The following is a 15,399-nucleotide window of genomic DNA, read 5'->3' as shown; positions in this document are numbered from 1 at the left end:
CTTCACCATGGTAGGGAAAAAAAGGTCTGTAGAGGAGGAAGAACTGGAGCTGGACATGATTTGGGTGGACTGAGGATGGGGTGAAGGAAGTCATTTTGGGCAATGAGAATGCTTTGAACAAAGATGTGGCAGAGATGCTTGAGAGCTGTTTGATGCATTAAAGAGCTTAGTATGCTAGCCTAGTGTACTGATGATCTGCTAATTTCAGTAATGAGAGAGAATGCTGGGAAGAAAGTAGAGACTGTATTTGGGGGCTCTAGAATGCCAAGGGGAGAAATCTGAGCCCTAAATCCATGATCAAAGAGGAGCCATTAAAAATTCTGACCAGGAGTTGTAATATTAGAGGTGGTGCTTTAGAAAACTTGTCTTCTGGGTATGCCCTCCATTTGGCCTATTTTTTATACTTTCTTAATTTAAGCCCTAAAAACCCCTTTGCTGCCCACCACTGTCTCTCTTTAAGATTTTCCCCAAAGTCTTTTCATTCTTGGGGTGTCAGGGTATGCTCAGGCATCTCATGATTCAGGCCACTTGACCTGGTGTGTGTGAATGAAAAATACACATCAGGGGCCTGACAAATGGGTGAAGCAGTGCATGTTTGATTTTCATGTGTTTTCATGTTTGAATGTGTGCTTCTAAGATTAAACTCTCAGGAGGAAGCCAGTTGTGCTGTTTTATAGGTGTCAGTGATTAATCTGGCCAAATCATAGAGGTATCTGTTGTGGGCATTCTTTATTGATGAAACTGCTGTATAGTGTTGTCCCTTGGGTATGTCAGTGGCTAAATCTGCTCTGCAATCCAAGATACTTAATGTTGAATTATGTTCTACAGCAGGTAAATTTGAGTAAGGGTCTAGTTTATGTAATTTTTGGAGAAGTGAAAAACTTTTCCATTCATCAGTACTTACAGTGATCAAAGAAACAGCTGTTACCCTGCAAGTTCAGTCCCCTAAAGGGCTGATAAAGCCATCACTGCAGTTATTTCATACAACTTCCTTTTGTTAGACTTTGGGTGTCCTAATGCAACCAAGATCCTGCTATTTCATATAACCAAGAGAAAAAGATGATCCCGACAGTCAGGGAGCTTACAGTACATCACAAATCAATTTTATTAACTTAAACACAAAATTAATGAAGAAAAATTCTGTACACAACGGTGGACACAGCACACCTTTATACAGTAAGGCCAAGATAAACTTTGTCTTTTCAGTCTGCAGAGTACAAAAACATAAAATGAAAAGGTTAAAAAATTGTCAACTGTTTGCTTCAAGCAAAAAGGAAGAAAAAACTAATTCAATTGTGAATTTAAACAATTTGGATAATTCACAAATGACTAATTCTAGCAGCAACACACAACTTCAGAAAAGAATGAAGTAGCTCTTCGGCTACTTTGGGTCAAAGCTGGTGTTTTTTTTCCCTAATATATGATTAGAGAAGACTCATCCTAAGGGTAATTTCATGACAATGGATTGTGTTTGATTAGAGAAAATATTGCCCAGCCAAACTGACCACTTTTGGAGAAACTCTTATGGTGTGACAAAGGTGATAATTTTAATTCCCAAGATTGATGCCTGTCATGTAGTACATAATGCAGGTGGAGAGGAACATTGTTTCCACAGTGATGACAATGGCAATGAACTTCCCTCAGAGTGGAAAGAAGAAAGAGAAAATATGCACGTAGGGAGTAATGCAAAGCTTGCTGATTTCCGGATTAGCATCGTGTGTCTTCCTTTATCGAAAGAAAATGCAGACACGATAATAATTCTGAGCACATGAAAACTTTGTTAGTCTCCAATTCATGAACCATTTTATTAATAAAATATATCTACTATCATCTATATTCTTTGTGGGAAGAAGCATTTGAATAATTATTTTTTCCAAGTAGTTACATATAATACATTAGTGTGGAAATGAAAAAGTGAGGTGGTAGGAGAACTCATTTTTTTTCAAATTGTTTAAGAAACTGCTGTGTTATTTCATCAAGGCCCTCAGAAGAACTGATGCAGGAAAAAATTTTAGAAAACAAAATCCTTACTGACACTTGACATCCATGCTTTTGGTCTTGACAACAGTATCTAAAAAAAATCCATTATCTACATATTTATACCCAATACTTAGATAAGGCATGGCACCTGAGTTTGTGCACATGCTGCCTCATGCTTCACTATCAAGGCATTGCTACCTTTCAATATCATTTCCCTAAACAATATGTAAAAGAATCATCCATTATTACAAATTTACACCAAAAATTCTTTCTGTACATGATTGTCTCAGTGATGTACATATTATACGTTTAAATTAGACATACTTAAAACTACTATGCGATGTGCTAAAATTCAAAGTACTGTACTTGCCACGTTGTGAGGCAGAGGCCTTTAATCACTTATTTCTAATGCTATTGTCTCTTCAATTATTTGATGTTAAAAACGTCTGGTAGGTGAATTGTAGGGTACGTGAATTATACCTCAATAAAGCTGTTTTTTTTTTTTTTTTTTTTTAAAAAGTCTGTTCATAAATAAGTAGAGATGTACAGATTACCCTGGGTATGAGACACCAAAAAGTAAACCTTCTTTACAAGAAAATTCCTCCACTAGTATTCAGGAAACACATTTCAGTCTCTGTTGTGCAATTAGGTTTGCTGTATTGGAGAAGCTGTTTATATCACATTGAAAATGCTAACAACTGAAGCGTTTGCAGGTCCTTTCTTCACAGGTTTGAACCGTGTAGTTAATGTGGCAGACACATTACGCTGTGCTAGAACATTCTCATGGCTTATTTTCATTGGATTCACAGTACTAGAGTCAACAGCTGTTCTGAAGAAATAGACGTGGTCCTCCATTCACCACAAGGGCAGAGGTCAAGACTGACAGCAGCTGCGCATCAGCAGGTGGAAATTGCTAAGTTCTGGAGGCCGGCGCTGATGTGAGACTGGGGCCTGCTGGAACTGTCCCTGGTCACAGAGCAGCTGTGTGGTGTCAAAGTGCCGAGCGCTGTTACAGGTACTCCAGTTCCAAGGCGTGGTGCAGGGCCATGAGGTCTGAGTGGCTGGAGATCCTCCAGAAGGGCATCGCGTGCTGCAGCAGAGGCACACATACACGTGAGGACAGAGCACCCAGCACCAGCCCTGCCAGTGTTTTTGGAAATCCACTCCCATGCTCACCCCCATTTTCAGTATCATGGAAAATGCCAGCTAACATCTTAACATCACATCTGTTTAAAACAAAAATTCAAACTTAATCCTCCCCTAAGAATACTAGACTGACACGCCTGTAATCCCAACACTTTGGGAGGCCGAGGCGGGCGGATCACAAGGTCAGGAGATCGAGACCATCCTGGCTAACACAGTGAAACCCCGTCTCTACTAAAAATACAAAAATTAGCCGGGCGCGGTGGCGGGCGCCTGTAGTCCCAGCTACTCGGGAGGCTGAGGCAGCAGAATGGCGTGAACCCGGGGGGGCGGAGCTTGCAGTGAGCCGAGATCCGGCCACTGCACTCCAGCCAGGGGGATAGGGCGAGACTCCGTCTCAAAAAAAAAAAAAAAAAAAAAGAATACTAGACTGAGTTTTAAATTGTAATCTAGAGTCTGTTTCTTTGAAGAGGATGGATATTTCCTAACTGGATCTACACTGTGACTTGAATGCCAATTCCAAGCTTTAAATAAAGGAATGTCGCCAAATATGGCAGTTTTTCATGTATCCAGTGGGTTTTTCATGCTGAAAGTTTAAAAAGCTTGTACTTTATGAGTACAAGCTTTAAGCAGTTTTCCTTAGTTAGTAGTAGTTTACATTTTTTCTAACTTAATTGTGGCTCACATACGAAGCAACTTTTCCATTTATTTCCTTCAGTTATTCTTCATATTGACCTTAAAATGGCTTTACCATACGGAAAACATTTTAAATGAACATCTAAATTTTTTGTTGTTTTTTTTTATGTTTTAGGTTTTTGTAGTTGTTGTTTAAACCTCAATCTAAAACTCTAGTTTAAGTAGTGGGAATGTTTGTGATGCACGTGAATAAACCAAGGACAAGGAAAAGGAGAAGAAATCAGAAGTTACATCATCCATGAAGGGTGAAAATGTGAGGAACTTTTATGTCTCCAAAGCACTATAGTAAGTACTAATACAGCAGCAAAACCTTTTTAAGGGAAAGATAATCGTCACCCTCCAGAGGACAAAATTCTGTTTACCTTATAGAATAGGATTCTTAAGCAAAAGAAAATAATGTGGAGTCTGGAGTATAATTTGCAATTATAGTTCTGAGAAATTTGGAAAAATTTCAGACTAATAGGAGAATTTGGCATAGAAGCAAACAGAAATGAGGTTTTTTTTTGTTTTGTTTTAATGTGTAGGTAACAGTGAAAGCCACTGACTATTTTGATATATAGATCACATAGCTGCTACATACTGGGATGCAAACTATTACTTATTAACAATGTATTTGCCTCAGATTATCTGTTGAAATCACATACCACATTCCAATATGTAGACCTTTCTGGACTCAAGACTATTTTGGTGTATCTGTATATGTATTTGTTATTGAGTGATAACAGAACAGCCCAGAAATGAGTACTAAATATTTCTTTGTAGATTTCTAGAAGGATGCTCTACTTGGCAACTTCGCACTGTAAGACCTAGCATTGTGCATTCATTCATACAGAGCACAGTGTGCCAGGTGTAGAAGATACAGAGATGCATGTGTCGCTCCCTCCCCTATTTTGAGTAGCAAAAATGCACAATAATCATCAGTGTTCATTTATGGCTTGTAGGACGTGGGCAATTACCTTTGCCTAATGAACTGGGAAAATATCTGAAAGGAGGTGATAGTTGAGCTAGGTATGAAGGATTAACATTCAGAAAAACACTCTGATGGTTATGTGCATTGGGGGACAGAAAATAATGGAGAAATTTATTGTTGGCATACTAGATACGTATGAGAGAAAGACTTGGCTGGTGACATGAGTGGCTGCAGGAGCCAACTGATGCAGGGCCTAGTAAGCCCTGCTAAGGAGTTTATTTGTAATAAACTCCTAATTCATAAATCTCAATAGTTATGATTTATTGGATATTGTGTTAGGCACTATGCTACGCACCTCAGACAGACAGAGGTACTAGTATTACTATTGTACTAGTTAAAAAAAAAAAAAAGGAACTTGAGGCTTAGCGATGGAATAGAGAGGTTTAAATAAATGGCTGGTGAGGAGTGAAGCCAAGATCCATACCAGGTGTGACTCTGAAGCTCATATGCTATAATGCCTCCTACCTGTTCTCTATGGGCTTTCTATTCAGCTGTGTAAATTATCAGCACCATAGCACAGGTTTAATCTCTCTCTCCCTCCCCATCCCCATCCATTCTCTGTGGGATAAGAGACCCTGGAAAAGAGTGATTATGATTCATAGGCCTGGGTTAGAAAAACGTTTGATCAGTTATAGCTTTCCTCTTCATTAGAACAGAAACTCATGTTGTAAAATATAGAACCCTATAAAGAAAAACAAATCATTTCTTATCCTACTACACAAAGCTCACCACTATAAACATTTCTTTATATGTTCATATATGTACATACTCAAACATAGTTGAATTTATGTGTTTATCAAGTATGTGCCATTCAGCATCCTACTCATTTTACTACTTAATCTCAAATTCATTTTAGACACATTTTAAAACTATTTTAAAAGTTTTCAGGTATTCAACTGTGCAGTGTTGCTATTTAACCACCTACTTGGTATCTATTTTTATATCCTCTTTATTTCTAATTGTTTTTCTTACTAGATTTGCCAATCATTATTGCCCTTCCTCAAAGTTTCTTGTCAACAGATAAAGGGATTAGATAGAATTCCTATTGATCTTAAGTACTATTATCTCAGGATGTAACAAAGGATGCTGAAAGCTCTTCAGATAATCATCTAGAAACTTTTAGGACAACCATCTTCATGAAAACATATAAAAATACTTGTGCGAAGTGCAATACCTTTTTTCAGAGCAGGTTCAGTCAAATTATTTTGCACGTCAATTGTCTGAGGTTCCATATGCTCCCCACAGACAAGTTACAACCATTAACAATGCAAATCTAAAAACTATCGGTGCAATCAGAATCCTGCACTGAAGAATGCCATGACTCTCAGAGAAATCAAAAAAAGAACTGAAAAAAAAATCCAGCTAATTCTTTGGTACATAAAGTATAAAGTGGGCATTTAATTTCATAGTAAACAAAGGACTGGTTCAATGGCTGTGTGTCTGATCTGTACGTGTGTGTGGGTTGATGCCAGCTAGAGAACGCTTATGTTTTTCTTTTAAACCATACTCAACACTATCTGGAAAGGTGAGATAATCCACAAACAACCCTAGTTGGCTTGTTTACTGGCACTAAAATACGAATGGCTTTAGTCTTCCTGTAGAGAGTATTAGTAAGAACCATCTGGTCAAGCAGCACCCTGAAATGAGGTCAAAGGATGAAACTTCCTTACAGACAATTCATCACAATGCAGTGGGGATGGGCCATTTATGTGGGCAGAAGTGCCAAAGGTTCTACAATGAAAACTTTGCAAATCTTAGGCGTACATGAAAGAAAACTGGTAGACTCTGGGGACACTCCACCCACAAGGATAGCAACTCTATCCTCTGCACTCTTTCATGGCGTGCAGGGTAGTGATGTCGGCTGTAGTTAGCAGTTTCATTCTCACAAAAATAGTGGACTTCCTTAAGACATGCACATTTTATATTAAGTGAATGACTATAAGAAGACTGAGTCTAGAGGAGAGGAGGTGTCAAACTCCTGTTAACAATCAGAACTAATACTGCACAATGGTAATATTTTCCCTAAGTATGTACCAATGTGAAGATTTTATGCATTTATAAAAAGCTTCTCAGGACAACTGGATACAAAGTAAACTCTTTTTTCTTTTGCATCAGTGTTTAGCCACTAGAAAAAACATTTCTTCTGTGAAATCAGAGAGAAATGGTGGCAAAAGAGGAAAAGAAAAATACATGCTAGAATGAGGAGACCCGGGTTATATTCTCAACTTTGACATTAGCTCTGTGACCTTCAATTATGGCACAGTCTGCCTGAACCCCTAGTTTCTTTATAACATGAGGGTTTAGGGAAAATGACTCAGGGTTGCTTCTAGGTCAAAGAAAGTCTGTGACTTTATTATCAAAACAAAGTCCTTTACATGCATAGCAACGTAGCTACAGTAGATATGTCATACACACAAGACATATATCCCCAATGCCAAGAGCTGACCAGCAGGCAAGCTATATCTGATGAAACAATTTTATTACAATATAAGGCAATGAGGGATTAAGAATTAAAAATATAAATTCAGACAGAAGAGAGCTCAGCTGTGACCTGGGCTAAGGTAAGGATAAGCTGAGCTTGAGCTGAATTTGAAGAATGGGCAAAGCTGGAGAGGTGGAGGGGAAGTGGATAGGGTTCCCAGTTAGGAGGAGTAATTGGCCTGTGGGGGATAGGGCTGGACTGGTGTATAAAATCATAGAGATGTTAAGGAGGTTTGTCAAGGTAGCAGCACTTGGAATATTTAACTAAGGAGTTTAGACTTTTACCTTGTAAAGGAAGAGGCGAGAGGCTAACACTTCCTCAGGGCCAAGAGACACAAAAAGGTGGGGGTATTTTAAGCAATTTAGGGCAGCAGTTGGGGAAGGATGGACTAAAGATGTTTCTGGCTGGTAGCAGAGAAACTAGGTAGAATTACAGTGGAAATGGAGTGGGTGTAATAGATGCAAGACATATTGTGAAGAGAGAGTTCATGTGACTCGGTGGTGGGTGGGAATTAACCCCAAATCATGTTTGAGTGGGCCAACTGGTTTGGGATAGCTGAATTCATTTGCTTGTATTCAGACATTCAGATGGGCAGAACATGGGATACTTACACGGAGATATTCTCTCAGGTTGCTGAAGCCCTGGGACTAAAAACAGAGCTACCCACAAATCTTAACAGAAATGACAGCTGGAACTGCAACATGCATATGATTCGTTTATCAAGATTAGGCATATATTGAGAGAAGTAGGTATCAGGGCCTAAAATTAGCACATGCTTTTGTGTCTCCAGAACCAAAATTTTGCCTGATGGGAAAACAATGACACATCCTTCCTGTTCTTCTTGCCTACTGGAGCAACTTCAAAAATCTCCTTCCTCCATCCTTCCTCATCTGATATTTAGCATTTATACCTTTAGACTACATATAACATCAACCATATAAAAAGCTGGGTATGTGGATACACATATGTAAATAGAATTTTCCTGAATTATTAAAAATGTATTAATTACAATGTTTCAAAGTTTTTAAAGCATATACCCTCTGACTTAAGTATTACAGTTTTAGGAATTTATCCTACAGATGCACTTGCACATGCATGAACTGTAGAACTGTTTGGAAACCACCTAAATGCTCACCCCAGGGGACTGGTTAAATAGCACATCCACATAATGGAATACCGATGCAGTCACTTAAAAGCATTAGAAATGCAAAGCTTCATGTACTGATATAGAATAACTGCCAGGATGGATTAAGTGAAAAAGCAGGTATGCAAAAAAGTATGCACTTCTCATTTCTGTAAAAAAAATACTTATTTGTGCTTTCATATGCACATGTCGTATTTAGAAAGTTTTGCAGATGGAGGTAAAAATACTTTTCAAATTGTAAATAAAGATATCAAGGGAGAACTTATTATGAAACTTATTGTACAACTATTGCTCTTTTATTTATATATCTGCTTCCCCTCTAGATGTAAGTATGCTCTTTAAGGATGAAGATGAAATCCAATTCAAAGCCTGGCATATAGTAAGTGATTAACTATAAATGAATTTATGACTTTACAAAAATAACATTCACTGCACTTGGTGTTTATAACCTTGATGACCCACTTAAACTAAAAACAAAAAATTGCCTTACAAATGTTATTTTATAAAAGTGGCTTGTATTTTTCTCCTAAATAAGCTTGAAATTGGGTTCTATTAATCAGGTTCTCAGCTTCATCTTGGATTTCAGCAAGTTTTAGAATGCACATATAAAATGAACATATTTAATGAAGCCTTTGTCATTGTGCAGAATAATGGATGCTTGCCATTTTTTTTCTCCCTTCGCCATTAACAAGATATTTGTTTTAAATAGTTATCTGAAAATAGTTAATTTATTAGCAAGGCCACTTTTACTAATCTAGAAGTGAAAACTAGATGTCAATGTACAGGAGACTATTTCCTACATTGTTTTAAAACAATCATACCTAGGTCTAATCATTTTCTCTCAAGCCATGTTGCATTAGGGAAACAAATAATTTACGGTAAAAAAGAACAGCTGGTAGATTTTGACAACAAAAGGCATACGTCAAAGGAAGACTTCCATAGGTAGAGACTTCCCACAATCTTTCTAAGAACAAAGAGGCACTCACACAAACTCTTGCAAGAGATCCTTTTAAAATGAGGTTGTTCTTTTATGAAACAAAGGTATTTCTAACTTCTTCTCTTTGAAGGAGGTACTTTTTATGATACAAATTATAGAGCTAGATTAAATTACTGATGAAAGCCCTTGGACTACACTGGCAAAGAGAATAAGGATGACAGAATAGATTTCAACTGACCATTAACCAAATAGGCAACTGGCAGATTTACTTACTGGGTTTTGTTTCTGTGCTTTAAACAAAGTAACAATCTCTAGTAAAAGAACATTATTTAAGGAGATGACAGATCTCTACAGGGAAAAGAAGAGCATGTTGTGTTAGATTTTGAAGGACACAGGAAACTAAGAGAGACAAGCTACATAGTTAAAATCAATTTTGAAGCAATGTGAAATGTTTTGATTTGGCAAAACATTTTAGTGCTCAAATGTGCAGAACTTCATTGGTTTGCTATTAATTTTATTTAATAAACTAAATTGCTCAGGAGCTAAAGCACATATCAGAATTATGTGTTTTAAAAAATTTAATCATGAATGTAAAATTAGGGGAAAGAAGTCACTTATATAGTTATATCTAACTCCCAAAAAGAAAGAAGAATTGCATTTTACTCTAATAACTTTTTGAAAAACTATGTAAATTCTTTTTTTGTAAGTCAAGTCATATTTATGATATATAAATGTAGTTTATAGTCTGAAGAAACTTTTGTTTTTAAACAGGGTCTCAATCTGTCACCCAGGCTGGAGTGCAGTGGTGCCATCACAGCTCACTGTAGCTTTGACATCCGAGGCTCAGGTGATCCTCACACCTCAGCCTCTCGAGTAGCTGGGGCTACAGGCAGCACCACTACGCTGGGCTAATTTTTGTACTTTTTGTAGAGATAGGTTTCACCATGTTGCCCAGGCTGGTCTCGAACTCCTGGGCTCAAGTGAGCCACCTGTCTCAGCCTCCCAAAGTGCTGGGATTACAAGTGTGAGCCACCACTCTCAGACTGCAGAAACTTTTTGCGAAATCTCACAGTCAGAGGAAATAACTGAGTTCAAATCCTAATTTAGCTACTTTCTAGCTGTGTGATTTTGGCTGAATTATTCACTCTTACAGTGCCTCAGTTTTCTCATCTGTAAAATAGGTCTAAGGATTCCTTCATAGGATTATGAGGATTTAATGAGAAAAACGGATGGGAAGGCCTAAAAGAGGGACTGGGATATAATAAGGGCTTTATAATTGGTAGCATTTTTTTCTTTGGGACAGGATCTCATTCTGTCATCCCAGCTGGAGTGTAGTGGCATGAGTTCGGCTAACTGCAATCTTGACCTCCCGGGCTCGAGTGATTCTCCCACCTCAGCCTCCTGAGTAGCTGGGACTACAGGCACCCACCACCATGCTCGGGTAATTTTTATATCTTTTGTAAAGATAGGGTTTTGCCACGTTGCCCCAGCTGGTCTCAAACTCCTGAGCGGAAGCGATCCACCCACCCTAGCCTCGCAAAGTGCTGGGATTACATGTGTGAGCCTGGCCTGGTAGCAATTTTTGTTACTTACTACTATTATTAATCCTACAGCATAGAAAGCCATCTCTTAGTTTCTTTAGCTTGAGTTTTCGTATGTAGTTTTAAAAATGAGATATTGTTGAACTGTAGAGAGCTTCTCCTCTTAAATTATTTCCTGTAGGTTAAATATTAAGTATTCTCTCCTTCTGTGTAGCACTCCACTTTAAAGATACTCATGATCTTTTGCAAATGATTAGATCCTTGTCTCTTAACTCATACACAAGGACGACTATTTATATACTAGTTAACCTGTCTCCTTCAATAAAGTTAGAAAATAAGAAAGTAATCAACATCTCACTCTAAGTTGTAAATTGATGATGTCTGAATCTTTTACAAGATTATCAGAAATTTAGATATTGTGAAAAATTAGTCCATTTTACACATTCACACAGGCAGTTCTCAAGGTACAAAGAGTGGTTTACAGCAGATATTTTTGGGCTCTTATCACATACAGTCATCCATGAAATAAAAATGGAAAGCGAGGAGGACTCATTTGGTCAAAAAATTCAGAGTATGTTTTCTGCAGGTGGCTGCCTAATTTCTTTTTTGTGTGTTCCCTATATTAAAAAAAAAGACATGTCCAAAGATAAACAGTAGAAACAGTCTTTTTAAAAGCCATTCTATGTTTAATTTTATTCTGTAATTATTGATTGGTTGTTGAGAAAACACAAATATCAGAGTTTATTATCAGAGTGATCTAGGAAAGAAGGTAAAAAAAAAAAAAAAACAGAAGGATTTTCCAAATAATTGTAATAGAATACTTTTGTACAAAGAAGGATTTTCCAAATAATTGTAATAGAATACTTCTGTACACCTTATAATCTATTCTTTGGTACTGTTGTAAATGAATTGTACCAGCATTTGAATTTTGTTTTATTGGGTTGTTCCTACTGCCATCACCAACATTCAATGTGTATTAAATTAGTATTAAAACTTTATAATATACATGGAAGTAATTGGAAACCCTCTAAAGACTATGAGTCAGTGAGGCAAACATTTAGGAACTGTCTATAGATTTAAAAATTAAATTATAAACCTCAGTCTGTTTCCAGTAAAATTAAAAATTAACTAAAACTGACCGGGCACAGTGGCTCATGCCTGTAATCCTAGCACATTGGGAGGCAGAGGAAGGTGGATCACTTAAGGTCGGGAGTTTGAGACCAGCCTGTCCAACTGGTGAAACCCTGTCTCTACTAAAAATACAAAAATTAGCCAGGAATCATGGCACATGCCTGTAATCCCAGCTACGCAGGAGACTGAGGCAGGAGAATCACTTGAACCTAGGAGGTGGAGGTTGCAGTGAGCCGAGATCGCGCCATTGCATTCCAGCCTGGGTGACAGAGGGTGACTTTCTCAAAAACAAAACAAAACAACAACAACAACAAAAGCAACCCAAAACGAATCTCAGCCTATTTCCAGTATAAAAATTAACTGAAATCTTTTAACTAAAATGTTTCGTTACATCAGAAATACATAAAATTTTCATGTCCGCTCTACCAACAAAATGTATTGAGCACCCGTTTGTCAAAGCTGCCAGGATTAGAATCTACCAGGAAGTGTCAGCATTTGCCTAATGTAATGAGTTAATGGGTGCAGCAAACCAACATGGCACATATGTACCTATGTATCAAACCTGTACATTGTGCACATGTACCCAAGAACTTAAAGTATAATAAAAAAAAAAGAAAAACAATCTTAACTGCTCTTCAAAGACAGCAAATACTCTAGTCCTATTAATACTTTCAATTCTAACACCAAACCAAGAATTCCTTTGTTTTTGCCATGTTGTGTTCACTGATGTCAAACTTCTAAGAATTGTAAGTATCAGAAAGGTTTAGGAAGGGACTCACCCACAGAAACCTTGATAAGATCCAAAGGATTTCACTTGTGTTCCTTGCATTTTAAGTAATCAATTTCATAGGCATCCCTCTCTGCCTACCACAAGCAAGAAAGCCACATTTTGGCAATTTTTGATATTAAACTTTCTGGTGGATACCAGAGGGAGAAGGACCAGCCTGGAGATGGATTCACACCTTGGCCTAGGGCCATACTGGTCAGAGGTGCAAACCTGTTCCATCCCTGCCCTGCTGGCCACTAGGAGGGTCCTGAATAGGAATGGCTTGGGAATTCCAGAGGCTTTCCTAGAAAGAAGATTTGAGTCTGGATCTTGGAAAACATTCTCTTTAACTCTCCAGGATTGTGTTTTGGGGATTCTGACTTAGTCTGGGAAAGGTTTTATTTTATAAAGACAGCCCAGAGGGGTAACAGAGGCACCCAATGATGCTAGTGTTGGTCATTGGTGAAGTGGGAAGATTAGAACTATGGCTTAAATGGCAAATGCTGCTTCACATTGAGCATGAGGAGACCTGAAGTCATGTGTGGATTTCCACCAGCACCAACCAGATTCACACAAGTTTGTGACTGAGATACATTCTTTATCTATGGGTATTTATGAAATTATCTAGTTATAAAATTAGGGTCAGTGATTATGCATCTGGTGGCACTCAGAGGCACTGAAGGTAAACTAGGCCATCTTCAGAGCCTGTAGGAAGGTTGGCCATGTATCATACTCAGGCTCAGTGCTGCATCTGTAATCTGGTGACCTTATATGCTATTTCTGGTATATGCTGAAATATTCCAGAAGGGCTGAAATACTATATCATTTATGGAAATATACATGGATTCCTATGAGTGAGTGTAAGGAAGGTAATGGAAAATTATGCTGTTGGTTAATCCCATAAAATATTTAATTGTTCTTCAATTCAAGAAACATTTACAGAGTACAACTATGACAAGATTTAGGGAGTTACAAAAAAATTTGAAGACTGTCTCAACAAACCAAGCAAAATAAGATCCCTGAATCTGCAAAGCTCACATTTTTTTTTGCTGAAACAGGCACATAAACAATAACAATAGCTACCATTTGTTGTGTACTTTATACATATCTATATTAATGGAGTTATATATCTTAACTAAATCTAATCCTCAAAATAGCCCAATGAGCTAAGTGCTATTACTATCCTATTTATAGACCAAAAAAAGGGAAATGGATAAGAACTTGTTCAGAGTCACAGGAAGGGTAAATGGCAGGGTCATAATTCAAACTCATGCTGTCTGGCTGAAGAATCCAAGCTATCTACCACTGTAGCTCCTTCAGTTAAAATCTAAGGGAGCATGACTATAATTGATTTCTTAAAAACAGAATAGAAAAGGTAGTACATGAATTGAATTTTGCAAATGAATAAGACAATGACAGAAGGGCATTAGGGAAAAGATTCCAAGGAGAGACAACAGGAAGGAAAAGCTATGTGGCATGGTCGAGGAAAGCTGAGTGGACTGACATGACTACAGTGTAAGGTACGGGAGGGAGACAGATCAGAAAGGCAGGCTGTAACCAGACTGTGGAGACCCTCAGTGTCAGGCTAAGGAAGGTGGCCCTTGGCTTTTAAAAATGCAATGAGAGGCACAATGAGAAAGCTTTTGCTCAAAGAAATGATAGAATTTCACCTGCAGAGATTCAGAAGAATGCAATGAAGTGCAATGGGAAAAGTGGGAGTCAAGAGATTTATACTTGGGTCCACTCCCTTCCCCCTGCCTGGAGAGAGACAGGTAGGATCTCATGATATAAAGAAGACATCGAGTCCTCTGGGGCAGCAGATAGTTTTATCCTCCAACTCAGCTTTGACCAACTGGTAGAGGCTTTCTGAAGGATGTTTGCAAGGTTCTTAGGCTGCGTCCAGGCTCAGGTAACAAGGTTTGAACCACCTGGCATGTCTGCCATGGATACAGAGAAGGTCCTGCTGGCACGTGTGTTATCTCTGCTCTGGATGACAGCTACACCACTAACAACACTTCAGTTCTGCTCCCAAAGTCTACCTTCTATGAACACTACTAGTGGCTCTTGAGTTTGTGCACACTGCTATTCAAAAAGATCACTCCATATTTATTCTACTTTACCCTGTTCAGTGCTTAGAGTACTGCACATATTCATCGTATGTTTCACAGAAATGGAACCTGTTTAAATAATCCAGTTATGAGAATCCAGAGGACTGAAAAAACAGATGAGACAAGATGCCCCATCTAGGAATGCTCACCTTTTTTGCTCCTTGTTCTTCTTCTACACCATCTCCTATAACAACATACACCACTTTTCTTCCAAACCTTTGAATTATCCTCTCGAAACAGCTTTCTTTTCCTAGTGAACAAAAATAAGTCATAGAAAATGTGAAGTTTGGGTAACCTAATGTGATAGTGCTTGAAGTTTCTGTATAAAATGCTTTCTTCATGCTCTGATTCGACTGTCCCACTTGTGCCTCTAGGAGGAGTGCTTTTTATGCCACTTTGGTTGTATATGCCACAGCACAATGAATTACAAAGTAAATTAATTAACAGTGTGGCGTCCTGTCCTTTGAAAACTGATAGTTAAATACTCCCTTCTCAAGGACT

General features: G+C 38.0%; 1 protein-coding gene across 7 annotated transcripts in view; it reads right to left on the bottom strand.

Annotated features, from left to right (window-relative positions):
• Positions 1–1,081: 1,081 nt before the first annotated feature.
• The window catches only part of EYA1 (EYA transcriptional coactivator and phosphatase 1), a 346,385-nt gene continuing 332,067 nt past the window's right edge, over positions 1,082–15,399 (bottom strand). For all 7 annotated transcript variants that reach the window (XM_012000091.1, XM_012000093.1, XM_012000094.1 and 4 more), the window contains 2 exons: positions 15,048–15,148; positions 1,082–3,070 (listed from right to left, as the gene is read on the bottom strand). In XM_012000091.1, coding sequence (XP_011855481.1) covers positions 2,990–3,070; positions 15,048–15,148 — 182 coding nt within the window. In that variant the 3' untranslated portion in view covers positions 1,082–2,989. The remainder of the gene's footprint in view (positions 3,071–15,047; positions 15,149–15,399) is intronic.

This window comes from Mandrillus leucophaeus, unplaced genomic scaffold, assembly GCF_000951045.1.
Source record: "Mandrillus leucophaeus isolate KB7577 unplaced genomic scaffold, Mleu.le_1.0 Scaffold616, whole genome shotgun sequence".
Taxonomy (NCBI): Eukaryota; Metazoa; Chordata; class Mammalia; order Primates; family Cercopithecidae; genus Mandrillus; species Mandrillus leucophaeus.
Note: the sequence above shows the minus strand (reverse complement) of the source record. Positions and strands in the feature narration are given on the sequence as shown.